This window comes from Tetrahymena thermophila, assembly GCF_000189635.1.
Source record: "Tetrahymena thermophila SB210 genomic scaffold scf_8254666, whole genome shotgun sequence".
Taxonomy (NCBI): domain Eukaryota; phylum Ciliophora; class Oligohymenophorea; order Hymenostomatida; family Tetrahymenidae; genus Tetrahymena; species Tetrahymena thermophila.
Genome location: NW_002476433.1, coordinates 345621 through 361874, shown reverse-complemented (window position 1 = coordinate 361874; position 16254 = coordinate 345621). Strand labels below are relative to the sequence as shown.

At 22.7% G+C, this 16254-nt stretch overlaps 5 protein-coding genes across 5 annotated transcripts; 2 read left to right on the top strand and 3 right to left on the bottom strand. All coding sequences in view use genetic code 6, as the record gives it.

Annotated features, from left to right (window-relative positions):
- Positions 1 to 67: 67 nt before the first annotated feature.
- TTHERM_00402030 (Sec7 domain protein) lies at positions 68 to 2681 on the bottom strand (the record flags this gene model as incomplete). The annotated part of the gene is made up of 3 exons (XM_001014077.2): positions 68 to 1143; positions 1240 to 1917; positions 2258 to 2681. The coding sequence occupies 3 exons, from the start codon at positions 2679 to 2681 to the stop codon at positions 68 to 70; spliced, it is 2178 nt and encodes a 725-aa protein (XP_001014077.2).
- Positions 2682 to 3789: 1108 nt separating this feature from the next.
- On the top strand, positions 3790 to 5148 carry TTHERM_00402020 (transmembrane protein, putative; the record flags this gene model as incomplete). Its single annotated transcript, XM_001014076.2, has 4 exons — positions 3790 to 3901; positions 3963 to 4214; positions 4270 to 4404; positions 4568 to 5148. Exons 1-4 carry the CDS (start codon positions 3844 to 3846, stop codon positions 5146 to 5148), a joined length of 1026 nt encoding a protein of 341 aa, XP_001014076.1. The 5' UTR covers positions 3790 to 3843.
- Positions 5149 to 6162: 1014 nt separating this feature from the next.
- TTHERM_00402010 (F-box protein) lies at positions 6163 to 7992 on the top strand (the record flags this gene model as incomplete). The annotated part of the gene is made up of 2 exons (XM_001014075.1): positions 6163 to 6429; positions 6925 to 7992. 2 exons carry the CDS (start codon positions 6163 to 6165, stop codon positions 7990 to 7992), a joined length of 1335 nt encoding a protein of 444 aa, XP_001014075.1.
- Positions 7993 to 8664: 672 nt separating this feature from the next.
- On the bottom strand, positions 8665 to 12129 carry TTHERM_00402000 (endo-1,4-beta-xylanase xylA, putative). The gene is made up of 9 exons (XM_001014074.2): positions 12013 to 12129; positions 11856 to 11922; positions 11244 to 11766; positions 10514 to 11151; positions 10208 to 10360; positions 9352 to 10162; positions 9237 to 9301; positions 9133 to 9181; positions 8665 to 9082 (listed from the first exon to the last, which is right to left on the bottom strand). Exons 1-9 carry the CDS (start codon positions 12093 to 12095, stop codon positions 8802 to 8804), a joined length of 2670 nt encoding a protein of 889 aa, XP_001014074.2. The 5' UTR covers positions 12096 to 12129; the 3' UTR covers positions 8665 to 8801.
- A 2968-nt stretch (positions 12130 to 15097) lies between these two features.
- On the bottom strand, positions 15098 to 16165 carry TTHERM_000401999 (histidyl-tRNA synthetase family protein, putative; the record flags this gene model as incomplete). The annotated part of the gene is made up of 3 exons (XM_012797230.1): positions 15098 to 15165; positions 15513 to 15684; positions 16001 to 16165. 3 exons carry the CDS (start codon positions 16163 to 16165, stop codon positions 15098 to 15100), a joined length of 405 nt encoding a protein of 134 aa, XP_012652684.1.
- Between the last annotated feature and the right edge of the window lie 89 nt (positions 16166 to 16254).

The following is a 16254-nucleotide window of genomic DNA, read 5'->3' as shown; positions in this document are numbered from 1 at the left end:
AATTTTTTGTTTATTCTCAATTTAAAGAATAATTTCAATTTAACTTTGAATATTAATAATTTTCAAATCAATTAAGAGATTTAATTCTTGCTCTTACTTCAAATGTTAGAATATTAGAACCATTATTTGTCTTTTTGGAGTCAGATCCTTTGGCGTTATGCTTTCCTATTTCTAAAATTTTATGCTAGTTAAGAGTCTTGATGCAAGTAAAGTTAGTGAGACTACCACTATTCCAATATTCAACTTTTTAGGTACTCCAATCGCAGGTAGCATATTCTGCAGGTTTATTTTCTCCGACATTATATAATAAAAATATATTTTTAAGTTCCTTTTAAATGAAACTCTATAAGATGTGGAAATTATTACAATCTTCCACAGGAATTTCTCTAACACAATTAGCCTTAAACCAATTGAATATTCTTAAAGATTTATTAGTTAACATGGCAATAGCTGTCTTAGAGGGACAACCTGCAACACTATCAGAAAAGAAAGTCTATTATTTTTCATAATTTGTTATTTCAAAGGAACCAATTTGCTTCAAAGTCTCATTAGGTTTCATTACAACTTTGATGTTTCTAACACACTTTGAAGATAGTGGATACCAAATACTTAGTAGATCATTTGAAGCAGTAATTATACCATAAGAGCTAATTATTCCTTGTGAAGTTTAAATTTGTTGCTAATTCTATTAAGGATCCTCAAATGATTATTACTGATAGCACCTTATTTCAGGTAAAATTTCCATAAAAGTTGTATTTTTATTCTTCAAATCTATAATAATATTTTTGCTCACGTTAATGATTTTAACTTCGCCTGTGTCAAGTAAAATAGCAAGTAAGATCTGATCAATAATGGTATTATTTTCATCTTTAGCTGAGAGCAGTTTTATTGATTTAGCTGCATTTGGTAAACTAAAGCTTTTAATTATCTTTCTACTTTAAGTATCTGCAATTTAAATAGAAGTTTGAAGTGCTGAGGCATAGGCTACAAGTAATTTACTCTTGGTTTTAATAGGAGTTATATGTGATTTTTGACCTGCTATACAATATGAATATTCTTTCTTATGCAAATCAATATTCCAAACTTCCATTAAATCAACATCTCTAATAATCATAAACCTTTCATTATCTATTGGTTCTACATCTATTAGTTTTTAATATTATAAAGATTATTTTAACATCTAAAAAAATGAATTTCAATTTTTTTAAATATTGGTTGAATAAAATAATCATTAATTACTTGTAATTTGTCCCACTGAAGTTGTGATTTCATCATAAACACTTGTTAAGGAACGCACTTTGTCTAAATTTTCGTATTTGTTGTAAAGTACTTGATCTGGGAAGAAGATTTCAGCAAATTTAATTTTGTTTTACATAACATTTTAAATTTGCTCTCTTATTTCATTTAGTGCATTCCAATTGAAGTAATTTTATGAATCAATATCAATCTATCCTTATTGCTCTTTTTTACAGAGGAAGTTATAGTTTTTGTAAATGGCATCTTAATCTTCCGGGGAAACTCTTGCAGTTGTAAAGAATGTATTAAGCTAATCTTCGAGCTCTTATTCAGCTTACTATTATTGCAAAATAATGTTCTTAGATTTCTAAATTAATTCATTCTTGCTACTACTTTCAGTAATAAAATCGTCCACTATATTCAATAAGTTTTAAGGATTTAAAACTTTTCTGAGTGTTTCTGCCAATTTAATAAACCTATCCACACAACTCTGGTTTTTTTCAATACAAATTCCTTTTACATGACTCCTTAACTTCTCTATGTCTTCTATTATTTCCTTTGTAAATGTATCAAACATCTCATCTATTTTCTAAACCTCATCATCTTAACATTACAAGTAACTTGAAACATCACTAACCCTACAAATTCTAATAATCGATTAAATATCATCTTTCAAAGGACCTTTAAAATTAAAATAAAATTCTCTATTCTTTGCTTAAATAAAACTATAAAATATAAAATAATCGCTTTAATCTCTTTAGTAAAATTATAAAAAAGCATTGTATTTTTTTAAAAAAAGAAGAATTTGAAATTGAATTTTTAAAGATTTAAAATATTTCGAATTCAAAACAAATACTTTTCAATGAAATTTGATTAAATTTAATCTAAAAATGGAATTTATCCATTGTTTTTTTTATTCTCTTAGTAGTTTTTCAAATTTAAAAACTTTGAGAATTTCAATACTAATTCTTACTAAAATTATGGTTTTTTAAATGTTAATTGCATTTTATATTTAATTTACCTAAAGTGTTTGTCCAATTAGTTGGTACAGATAAAGACATCAGATCAGAATCTCTGAGTTCATCAAGCAAGATAAGATGTTAAGTATGGTCGGTGTGCTTTGATACCATACATCTAAGACAGCAAAGTCTACCCATTTTGCATTGGTCATAAGAGCAAATAGCAATATAAACTTATCCCTTATGCCATTTACATGTTTTAATGCCATTAAGGAATTATTATTGTTATTATTATTGTTACTACTACTACTGCATCATCATCATATTTTAAGAGTTTTATTAATACTAATTATAGCCGTTCTGCTAATTCATCAAGTAGCTATTTTATCCCAACATTCTTCCATTATTTGACATGTTAGCATTCATCATTCCCTACTGATTCTATATCATGCCAGGGCGACCTATAATTCTATTCTAATTATACATTTTTAAAATGGCTATCTCCTTTAGCTAATTAATATGAAATACTTAATCAATTAATTATTTTGATTTTTATTTGCTTATTAATTATAAATTCGATTTATGGTATAAGATTTTTTTTTTTTTGATTTTTTGAAAATTTCTTTTTTAAATAGTTCAAACTCCCAATTTCCATTTAGATCAAATTTTTCTATTTAAATACTAAAAGTGCGCTAAAATTTCTGAGAAACAGCAATTAACTTTACTATTTTTCTAATTTAATATTTAATCTCTCTAAAAATATTTTTCTTCAAAATATTTTAATAAAAACCATAATTTATTATTATTATTTCTTTAATTATGATACTTATTATTTGTCAATAAAAAAAGAATATTTTTACAAAACACATGAATCAAAAATAAAAAATTTTTTAATAAAACAATAATAGATATATTTTTATTTATGATTACAACAAAAGCAAAATTTAAATAAAAATTAGTGGTATTTTTTATCAAATAATTTTTTATTTAAAAAAATATTTTAAATAAACAAATAAAGAAGTTTTATAATCTTTTATTCGCAATAAGTCTTCCAGATGATGCAATCTAATACTCATTTCCTCAACTAAGCAAATAAAATATTTAATAAATTTAATTTTACCCGTTTTAAATAGAAAATTAAATTACCCAAAAAAAATATTTCACTTTGTTTGAAGTATGTTTAAGATTTGAGATAATTAATAGCAATCACTAAAAATATATCTTGCTTAATTATCTTAAACTTTATTTATTTTGATTAAATTTGATTTAATAAATATTAAATTATGACTTCACTTGAATTTTAAACCAATTATTTAAAATTTATTCAAGGTAAAACAAAAATGTTTTATTTTATTTTTTATTCAAGCATATTTAAAATATTAAGTAACTGAGTTATAAAATTTTAAATTAATCTAATCAAAATATTTTTTAAATGATTGGTTTATAGTTTAAAGTATAAAAATATGAATAAATTACAATTTTCATGCAAATACAAATAGAATTTGATTTTTGCATTTTAGATTATTTTTCTTTAAGATATACGTTATTATTCATCGCATACAATTAAAAACGAATGAATTTTTTGTTTCAATTAATTTTTAATTAAGGAAAGAGTAAAAAAATTAAAATAACTAAATTAGTAAGTAAAATGACTAAGAATGTTAGGAATATCGTATTTTTCGTTCTTGTGTTTACTTGCTTGCAATGTATTTATATTTATTTATAATTAAAATGGTAATTATATTATTTTTATAAATTATTTCAAAGAAAGTGTTATCTGTTTGAAGTAAATACAGCTCATTCTGAAATTCGAAGACGCCATAAATTTACAGACTACCAGCTTTATCCAGCCATAATGTGAAACTGAAGTTAAAATATCTTAAACATTAAATTAATTAGATGAATGGGTTCGCATTACACAAAGCACAGACTCCCTTTAGCAGTATAAATAAACATTAATTGATTTAGCTGACACAATTTAATAATCATAGAGATATGTTGAATAAAAAGATAATCAAAGTAATTTAGCATTTATTCTATTTTAAATTATTTAAATGATTCACAAAAAAATCAGCATAATTAACTGATTCGGTTTCAGAAATTTAAATGAATAATGGAAATTCTAATGTAGATTTAACTCTTGATGAATTGACTGAAAGACTTTCAAGAATAGAAAATATTTAGACCTATCTTGATACTTTGTAAGAAGGTAAATATATATTTAATAATGTGTGTAATAGTAATAAGATTAAACAAAAGCAAAAAAATAAACATAAAGATTTTAAAATATTTTTTTACTGAAAGATAATTTTATTTTAAAATTAAAAAAAATAACTTAAATTTAATAGCTTATTTTGTTTATTTCAAAATAGAGGGGTTTTAAGATTATAATGATTATGGAAAAGTATTAAATTCTCTTAGATCTTTTATTCAAGATATAGATAATTTGGAAAATGTGTAGGATGAGTTAAGCTAAAATAGATTCAAATTAATATAAAAAGCTGACGAAGTATAATAAATATACAATAAATGTTATCCAGAAGAAATAAAAGATACTTTTTCAGAATAAGAATCAGGATCGACTATTTTAATTGATAATGCTGAGGATGAATTTAGTATATAAGGTTAAACTGAATCTATTACAAACTAAAGTTTATCATAAGATGATGTTCCTAAAAATGAGTTAAATTATCAAGACTAGGATGATTAAAATCTGGAAGTATTTGATTAAGAAGATATTTAAATGCTGTCAGATGGTATCTAAGAATAAATCTAACAAGAAAAGGAAGAAAAAGAAGTTAGTTAAGAGTTAGAACAGATTGAAATTATAGCTGATTAGATTTCAGATTAAGATTAAGAATCAGAAGAGCAAGAAGAAAAAGTATTACTTTAAGCATAAATTAGAGATCCTCATTTAAGATAACTTAAAAAAGCTAAATATTAAAGAAAGTGAAATATGTAAATAAAATAATATAAAATAGCTAAAATTAGAAAAATGTATCATCCTATTTTTATTTATATTTCTGTCCATATTTCATTTGAGTTTATAATAAAAATTTTTAATATAAAAAAAAAATAAAATGTTTAACAAATTTATTATAAATTTATTACAGTACAACTATCTCAAAATTTATTTTTTATTTCCATTATTTATTTCATATTAATTATATATTTTTAACCCTTAGAATATTAAAATTTAGTGAATTATTTCAAATAATATCCATTTCTTGATTTATACTGATACAATTTCACTTAATCTATAATTTTTAATATACATAATTGATGTTAATTTTTATTTTATTGATATGAATTTAAGCATATTTTAGTTACAAAATTTCATGTTATGAAATTTTAAATCTTGGGTTCCTTTAAATACTGTTTAAAAATGAGTAAATTTTCTTTATTTTTATATGAATGATATAAAATTTATAATGAATAACTTGAAAAAGGAAACTTTTAAGTGGATAAACTACAAATTAAATAATATGTTTGACTAATTAATGCTTATAAAATGAAATAAATCAGCTAGATTTTTTATTCTAAATAAAAAATTATATTATATGGTATTTTGTTTGTATTTTACTTCTTTATTCTTTTTATCATAATATATTTTCAAATAGACCAAATCCGCATAAACTCCTGAGACAAAACTTTCTACTAAAAATATTAAAAGATATTTATCATCTAAAAAGTAGTTTACAATTCTTAACAAATATAAAGTTTTATTATTTTAGATAACATATTTTCATACTCTAAACATGAGAAGAATTATTATAATATTTCTGATAAATTTTGATGAATATTTAATATTGTATAAGAATTATATGAAAAGCTGTTTATAATTTAATAATTAGTTAATTAATTAAAAATTTGAAAACAATAAAAAGTCCCAAATATATATATATATCACGCTTTTTAAAAATATTCAATATTTATAAATAATAATTGCACAAAATAAAATATTAAAATGGAAAAGAGATAAATTGAATAAGTCTTAGCTAAGGAAGAATCACTTGGTATTAAGAAAAAATTTAAACAAATTTAAGAGCAAACATTAGACATACCAAAGCATGAGCTCTGGCTAATTTATGAATTTTGCGAATTTAATGCGCTAAAAACATAATTAGTTATTGAACATACTAAAAAGGTGCGTATTAAAAAGCTCTTAAAAGATATGGTGAGTTTTCCTAAATCTGCTTGGTAGCATATAGAAAGCATTCTATCTAATTTCAAAGTAAAATATATTTAAAAAATACAAATTAGGATTTTGACTTTTCTTTTTTCATTTCAATCTTATTAACTTCAAATATTCTTTCTAGTTTCTTCATCTTATCCAAAAAATAATTAGAAAGAATCTAGAAAAAAATAAGAATTACATTTCTTTATTATTATTTTGTCATTGTAATAAATTTTCTTGATTCTACTACTTTACACATTTTCTAATTTAATAAATACTAAACAAAGTTTTTAAAAATAGAAAATAAAATCAGTAAATTCATCATAATTTAAAATTTAAATTTGATATTTATTTTTTATATCAAATATTTTTATTGGATTATTTTCAATAGAATAACTTCAAGAAATTGTTATTGTTTCAAAAATATAAAAGTGTAGCTCATTTATTATTGAAGTCTTAAATATAATTTGTTTTTAACTCTCAATTTTAAAATAATTAAAAAAAAATTTAAAGATAATATTTTCAATAAAAAATAAATTACTTTTGAAATAGAATGAACTGGAGCAACTTGAGAAAGCAGAGAAAGAAGAGGAAGCAAAGAGAGAAGAGGAATTGAAAAAAAAGATTCAGGAATAAATAGAATAAAAGACTATTGAGCCAGGAATAATTACAAAAGTACCTGATCACTTTATTTTAGATATTGCTGATTACCTTGACTGCTATTCTTTATTTAAATTTTCATTTGCATGCAAAAAATTTAGATAGCTGATCACAACAAAGAATAAGCAAATATTTAAAAAGTTTTGTGTAGCTTTGTACAAGGAAGTACCTTCTCTTCCATTGTAAACAGCTTTCAATTCTATATAAGATATTATGAATGAGCATCCTTATAACTATTCTCCTGAGCTAAGATTAAGGGTAAATCAAGATGTGCGTAAAGTTGCATGGAACTGCTATAATTCTGACAAACCTGTGCATCTTCTTTACAAAACTAGTGCTAAATTCTATCAAAAATTCAATAATTATTATACAATGTTTATGGAGGCTCCTCGTATCCACTTTGGAGGATATTATATATGTAAAGAAAGATACACCAAAATCGGAGAAAAGGATTTGCATCATACTATTACTCCTTTAATTGAGATAACATATTACAGGTATTTCAGATTCCTTCCAGATGGTAGAATGTTCTTTTTACTTTCAAATAAAAAACTAAAAAAAGATGCTATTATTAAAAGTTTAAGTTAAGATTACTACCTAGCTGAATAATATGAAATGAACTAATTAAATAATAATGGCAATATGTTAGCTAATCTTTAAGATAAGTAATAAAATTATGGTGAATTTGTTTTAAAAGAAGATTATGTTTATGTCAGATTTAATTCTTCTACAACTGTATTCTAGTATGACATGAAAATTGCAAGCAGTTCTTATGGTGCACATAATCTTTTGATAGTAGCCAACTATTCTATGCTTGAAATACCTTTAAATCATAACTATTCTTTATACAAAGCCAAACCAGAAGATTCCTCAAAAGTGTTCAGATACAAGCCATTAGAAGAGCTTCGTATTGACTTAACTGATCCCTAATTTCAAATATACAAGAAAATGTCCCTTTGAAAGTATAATAAAAAAATTTAGTTTGCACTAACTAAATTACAAAAAAATAATTTGGCAAATTAATAAATAAAGATCAATTAATTTTATTAAAGTAATAAAGTTATTGGATGAAAAAAGACTAAGGATATGTAAAATTTTACATTGAGGCTTGATTTTATAAATTCAAAAATAGTTTAATCATTATATTTTAAATAGTTTATGTAGAAATTTTATTTGTAAATTTTAAATTTATTAAAAATACATTTAATCTTTAATTTTCATCACATTTTTTTTTAAGATTTAAACTTTTTATTGTGATAAATTTAAAATTTTAAACCTTTCAAGAACTTTATTTTAACTTAATTTAATGCAAATTTAAGATATAAAAAAAGTAAAATAATTCACTTTTTAGTAAAAATAAAAATTAATTGATAGATAATGATTGTAAATATGAGAAAGATATTAAATTTAAGTCATTTTAACTATTTATGAATCGCAATTTTTGTGAATTTAGTTAAATAAAATAAATTTTTAACTTTGACAAAAAGAAAATTTCTTTATTTCGAATTTATTTATTTATTTATTTAATTAGAATATTATTTAATGTTTTAATTACAAATTTTAATCTTGAATTAATTGAGTAAAAATAGCAGCAGTAAACTAAAAAACAAATAAATAAGCAAAAATAAAATTAGAGTTAAAAAGAATTTGCTATTTAAAACTATACTTTTTCTATAAAACAAATAAGTTACATATAAATAAAATTGATATAAAGTTGTATATATTAAGTTAAATTAATTAATTAATTAGTATGATATTTTATTTTTAAATCAGTAATACTCTTCCTCTACAACAAGGTTTTAGTCTCTTAAATTATCTAATTAATCAGGAGTTAATCTAATAAAATTACCTTATTCATCCCTTAAATACTCACCTGCTTCATCCATTAAGAAGCCATCTTCATCTATTTAATATACTACTTCTTCATCTTCTTCATAATATTAGTTATTTTAATCTACAGGCCCTCTATTTTAGTATTAGTTTCCAAATTTGTTGTTCAAATTACCTTGTTAATTTAATCCTTTATTCAGTTAGTTTCTCTAAGGAAGAACTTTTTTAAAGTAAAAACAATTTAATATTACATAATAATCTATTATATACCTTTTGATTTATTGATTTCCTTTGTACTTTTTATGTTTAATGGTGGTAGCTTAATTAATAAAACAAATTTAGATGTATCTTTTATTTTAAATAATAATACTTACATCATTTTATTTATTGGATAAGTTAGACTTATTTCCTCTCATAATACTGCTATTGCTCATCTCTCCTTTAATTATAAATTTAAATAATAAAGTTTTGAAATAAAATAAAAATTACCTTGCTTCTTTAAAAGTGGATTTCTTTTGTCTAAAGGATTTTCAAATATTTAAGAGTTAGGCTAATCATAATATTCTCCTTGTCTATATAAATTGCTATTATTTTGCATGGTTTAGTAATTGACTTTGTTTTAATTGAATTTATTATCAAGAGATGAACTCTTAGAACCTATGTTTGACTAATTAAATTAGTTTTTATATTCTTAATTTAATAGGTCTATTTCATTTAAGTTGCTAAAGTTGCTTACATTTTTTTTGTTATATTATGAATTTTTTATTGGAGAATCATCTTTACTTTCATTTCTATTTTTAGATTTATTAAGTAAGTTTCTAATTCCTCCACCTGTAATTAGTTCCTCTTGGTCTTCCTCTGGCGGAGGGGAAACAGTTTGTTTTATATTTTGATTGTTATTTTTATTTTTATAAGACATTTATTCTACTTCTTCTATCTACAGTTAAGGTCTTTTGTTTTAGTTATTTGATTTTTATGTATCATTATCTTTATTGCCTAAAGATTTTTTCAATGAGTTAGTTAAGAAATCTTCTCCTACATCAATAAAACCTTAATCAAGAGGTTAAGCTTCTTTAAGAATGTCACTATCTTCTTTCTTAGTTTTGTTTTAGCTTTCTTCTTTTGATTTAAGCTTCTATTTTTAATCGAAGTTTAATCTCATTCTATTTTGGACGTTTGTAGATGTCATTCTATCTTATGCCACAGATTTAACTAGCTTTAATTTTTCTAAACTCTCATTTTGATTGTTCAACTTGCTTTTTGCAAAATCAATTTACTCTCCTTCATCTTATTCAAGTTACTAAAATTATATTCAATATTTAAATAGATATTTAATAAATCTTACTTATGGTAGCTTTTCATTTTTTTCTATTGTTTCGCTAGAAGGTGCTTACATGAAATTATTTTGACGTAAATTATTTTAAATTTATTCATTTTTATTTTTTTAATGATCCAGCTTATTTTATTAAGGAGATACAGTTTGATCAAAGGCTTCATACTATTTGTATATATAAATTATTCAAAAAAAACATATTAGTAATTAAAAATTTAAGAAAAGTAATTATGTATTTTTAAGCAAACATTTGTCAGTATTTAAATATTCATAAATTTAGGAAAATTATTTAATTTAAACAAAAATCTATGTTTTTACTATTAAATTTCTAGAATGGTCACTTTTATTTATTTGGTTAGATTTTGAATCTCTGTTATCACCATTTTTTTTACCAAAGATTTCATTTAGTATCGAATTTCCTTATTTATTTTAAGAAAATTAATCTCTGTCTTTTATATCTGATTTTTAATGAATGCTTTTTGAATCTGTTGGAATGTTCTAATAGTAGCTATTATCAATCTAAGGACTATGGTTAAAAGATTAGAATTTGCCTTTTTAATTATTAGGAGTTTGATTAATGTGGTATTCATCACTATGTAAAACAGGAACTCTTTATTTTAAATTTAGTAATTAATTAACTTAAGAATTTTAATCCATTAGTTTTAAATTCATAGTTATTTCCTCTAAATGATCAATCCTTTTTTCATGTTCATGATAATTTTCTTTGATATTTTTTATAGTTAAATTTTATTGGTTAATTTTATAAATTATTTTATTCAATTAATTATCAGATTCAGATGGTTTTAATTCACTAATATTAATTGTATTTAAATTCTCTAAAACAGCTGATTAATTTGTTTTATCTTGTAAATAAGTTCCATTCGTAATTATTCCTCTAGGAAAAGCTAAGCTATTTTGAAAATCTTCGAATTTAGTATCAAGATCAATTTTAATATCTTTTTGTTTTAAAGTAAAATTTTTATAATCACGAATTTTACTTAAAATAATTTTTTTGTTTTGATTTTATGGAAATTCAAAATAAAAATACTTTTTAGATATGTCCTAACTGATAGATTATCTGCTTTTCTATCTAAAGTATAGATTATTTTTTTGATAGTTGATTCTATTATTTCTTAATTTGAAAATAGGTGCTCATATCCTAGATTCATTCTTTCAAACAACTTTTCTTTCTACTTGAAAAGCTCAAGGAATGTATCCTCCATTTTATTGAATTTTGCTAAGATATCTTAAATAGTAGTGCCAAGTTTATGATCCAATTTATCTTAGTTTTATTATACAAACCTTTCCAATTTACTGTAATAATCTTATATTTCTTCCTACCTCTTAGTTTAATCTAGTTGAGTCAGTCTATTTAATTTGGATTGCTCATCCATAATTCCAATAAACTAAGCTTCTAATGACTTAAATTTCATATCATAAATATGCTTAACGTTTATCTCAAAGTCTCTCATAATTTTCTTAGGTTCTTATAATAAATTTTCTTTTGTATGACTTAATTCTGACATTAGCAAATTCTTTAGACTGACCATTTTATTATCAAATGAATTTACCTGTTTTAAAAATAGTAAAATATCTTAAATTCCTCATTTTATTTTAATTTATAGAAATTAGAATCCATTAACATATATATTTTAATTACTTTTAACTCCATTTCCTTTGATTTATCTTCTCTATCTATAATCATCTACTATAATTTCAATATCTCTCTACATAAAATAATTTAATATAATCAGAAAACATGTTTGAAATTAAAAATTTGTTAATTCTTTATGTAAAATTCTATTATTATAACTTACTATCTTTATTAAAACTGTGATTAGTTAATTTCTCTTAGTATATCATTTTTAATATTTTAATAATCATTGTCAAATTTACTCATTATTAAGTATTTTTATATATTCTTTTAAAGATAATTAATTTAATAAATAATTTCAATACTGCTACTTATAATAATATTCACAGAAATATATCAAAAATCAATATTTAATAAATATAAGTATTATTTTTTGTGCAAACGGATAAATAGACTAAATTCATAATTTATAAATTTAAATAATTCAATCAAAATAATTACTTAAACTAATTTGATTAAAATAGTTGTTAGCTTCAAAATTTAATCTAACATAATTAAATTATTTTATTATTATATATATAAATATATCAAAGCTTGAAATATTAAATTACTTGATTTCATCAAATTTTAATTAAAATTTCACAAAATTTATGGAATATAAATAAATACTAATTCATTTAGTGATAGTTTTTATATTAAATTAGAATTATATTTAATTTTGAATTTTTTAGTGTTTATTAATTATTATTTGAATGATATGGTTATTATTTGGTGTGTATGCTTTCTTCGTTTTAGTTTTGTCAATAAGATAAATCTATTTTGATTAAAATAAGAATGAGAAAATGCTTTAAATATAATAGTTTCATCTTTATTATAGTATTTCTTTTTATGATTGAATCAGGGACTGGTTAAGATCAATGCCCGAAGGCTCGCTCAAGAGGTGTCAGTCATGATCATCATATTATCATAAAAGGAATACTTTTTCTGAGATGAGATTTAAAAGATAAATTAAGAAAGTACCTTCTTATTAGAAATATTCAGTCAAAAAGAGAGTTTTTGAGTTTTCTTTAGTGCTACAAGAGAAAAATTACTCAAGTTTACTATCATTTATCTATTTTTTTAAAGAATTACAATTAATTTCGATTTAGTAAAAATTGATATATTAAAATATTGATTTTCACAATGTTCAGGCAGCTAAGGGTTATGTAATCATAAAGATCAGAAACTCTAGTCAAATATATTCATCAGTTTGTGAAAATCAATTTTTTTTTTATATAGTATAAGTATTTTAAAAGAAAACAATTTCTTACAAATTAAAGTTTAAAGATGAAGTAAACTAACAAGCAACTAATCCAATGAGATGTTCGAGTCAACTATCTTATAATTAAACCAAAATAAGTACATTATAAACAACTGAGATCTAAGCAGAGTGAGCAGAATTAAGCTGACTGATCTTCATTAATATATTAGCTATTATAATCAATCAGATGATAGTAAAAAAATCAATTTATTGGTTGGTAGATAGTTTTTTTCAAGCTTTAATTGGATTAGTAGGACAAGTCAGTAAGGATAAATTTTCTACATAGATCCGAGGATCTAATGAGAGAGATTACACACTAAAAACATCATTTAAAGTCGCACTAAATTGATCAATCAATGAATGAATAATTATCCATCAAACAATAGATTCATTAAACAAACCATCAAATGATTGATTTGTGAATATCACAAACAGCAACAAGAAGGAAGATCTTAAGTCATACATAACTGCTACTCACCCTGCATCTGAGAATGAATGAAGTTTCAAGAAAGTGAAATATATACCTTTTTTATAATCGAGAATAAATTAGAATTTGTTTTAATTTTTTATTTAAAATTAAAAAATTTTATATAAAATAAAAAATTAATGATCTATTATGTCAGATAGGAGCGAAAATTTTCTTCTTCAGTTTAGTTCAGGAGACTAGAAGTTTCTCATCATAATAATTTAGATCATTAATTAATTATTATTTGTTTTTATTTAAGTTAAAGATATTATTTACCTTATTTAATTGATTATGGGTCTATTAATTATTAATCACAGATTTTTTTTTATCTTCATATTTTTTGAATGTTGGCTGAGCAAATCCAAAATCATGCAATTTCTTTAATAATATTAAAAATTAATATTAGCAAAAATCTTTTAGTAGATAGATTGCTTCAATAAACAGCAACTTCATCATCAAAGTTAGATATGATATTTGATTAATTAGAGATTGAATATTTTTTCAGAGATCTTGGTGGTATAATCATCAACCCCTTTCGAGTCAAGAGTAGCAAATATGATTGTCATCAACTATATTCAATCTCATCAAATAAATATATCTTTCAATTATATATATTCTTTTATGAGAAGTGTGCTGTTTACTGATTATGTCATATTGGGAAAAGTCATTAATTAAATACCTATTTAATAAATTAAAAGTTAGCATTTTTATTGGTTAAATATCTTTAAGCTTCATTTCCATTGAATTTGTATTATTAATTTATCAGAACCAAGCCTATAATCAACGCCTGGAGGCATATTACTGGGGCGGCTATATCAGTCATCAGAAAAAACACAAATCCAAGAAAATGGGAAAGCTTAACAAGAAATGAAAAGTAATCAAGTACCTTTATGAAGAAGAAAGATATATCAAATAAGATTGAAAGTTCTGAGAAACCATATCAGATTTAATCTAAGTTAGTTTAGAAAAAAGTCTGAGCAAATATTAATAGAAAAAAGGTAGAAAAAAAGATAGATAAGCTGATCTCTAAAATAGAAGGCAGTAGAAATAATATTTAAACAAATATATTATTATAACGGTGCTCTGTCAAATGCCTCATTTAGAATCACGTTGAGGTCGCTTCTCATCAAATACCAAAAGAACTTTGGTACCCAAATCGAAGAAAACCGTCATTCTCGTCATCGTATCTTCATAGCGATCCGTTATAATTTTAATAATTAAATTCTACTGATTTTATTTTAGAGTAGCAATTATCTTATCTTTTATTGTCTTTCTTAAAAGAGAATAGAGTTTTTACCTTTTTAATAATAAATAAAATTAGTTAAGGCTATTAACAAGTTAATTTTTAATCATCATAGTCGTTTATTGATTGATATGATGGCTTTTCTTTGTTCAGCTTGCAGTTAAATGTAATCATAATCATACGAGCGTTGTTAAATCATCATAAAAGAATTATTGATCATTTATCAATCACTAAACAAGCTGATGAATACTAAAAATAATTTTTTACCTTAATATTATGGGAGAGTATCAGATTGATTATCAATCATTAGTCCTTTCATTATCATTTAAGACCATATGAGAATACCTCTAGTTGATAGATTTATTTCCTTTTAATAATGAATAAAATATTAGTAATCAGTCGTAATGAATTATCAAAGAGAAAAAGAGGAGATGGATCATAATTATTAATAGTAGTCTTTGAAGTGTATAAGGTCAGAAAGGTAAGCAAAGTTATCTTCAAGCTGTTTTCAGCAGCAGAACTGGAATATTTATCATCAGTTGAAGAGTTAATTAATAAATAAATAATCTTAAAAAAGTAGAAGTTCTACTTAATTTATTTATTTATTCATTTATTAAATACACGACAAGATATACTAAATAATACTTTATGACTCTAATATAGCATCACTCTATATTCTCTAAGACTTATAAATTAAATTATTTGTTTAAGTACCTTTCTCATAGATCTTAGTATGGAGTATCAAAAGCATTTCTTCTTTGTAAGGAAGGTTCTCTTAAAGATAGAGTTTTAAAGTTTTTCTGATCATTTTTTTTAACCAAGAAGACTAATTCTTGATTGTTTTCTTAGAAGAAGGTTCAAGTGATTTCAGTAGAATACATCGAATCTATATTTGGTAAAATAAATAATTAGAAAATGAAGGTAAAGAAATTAATTCTAAAGAATAGTGAAGCAGTTCGTTCTTCAGTCATTTAACTGTGAGAAATGTTTGAATATTCTATCAGTTTAGCAAAATTTTTCCATCAATCTAAATTCAGACGGTAATTCCATATTTATATCATCATGAATATTTTTATTTCTTCACAATGAAATGAATAAAAATCTTTATATAAGAAGGTGGGGGAGAGTTAATAGTATGAACATTTCTTCACAAAGTAATAGCAGAGTTCAAAGAAGAGGATTAATTTGTGCAAATTGTTTACCTTTTTATGTGGATTTGAGATTGGCCTTTTGCTTTCCTTTGTTGATCGAAAGAAAAATCCTAATCTTTATTTTCTTTTTTAAGATTTTAGGTTTTTTTTTGTACTTTTTTTTTTTTATTTTGTTTATTTTATTAATTATTATAAAAAATGAAGTTGGAGGAGCATTTTTATAGGAAAATTAGGTTAAATTTGTTTTATGGCGCACAAACATACAGTTTAAATATAAATTTAACCCTTCGAGAAGAGTGAGCACT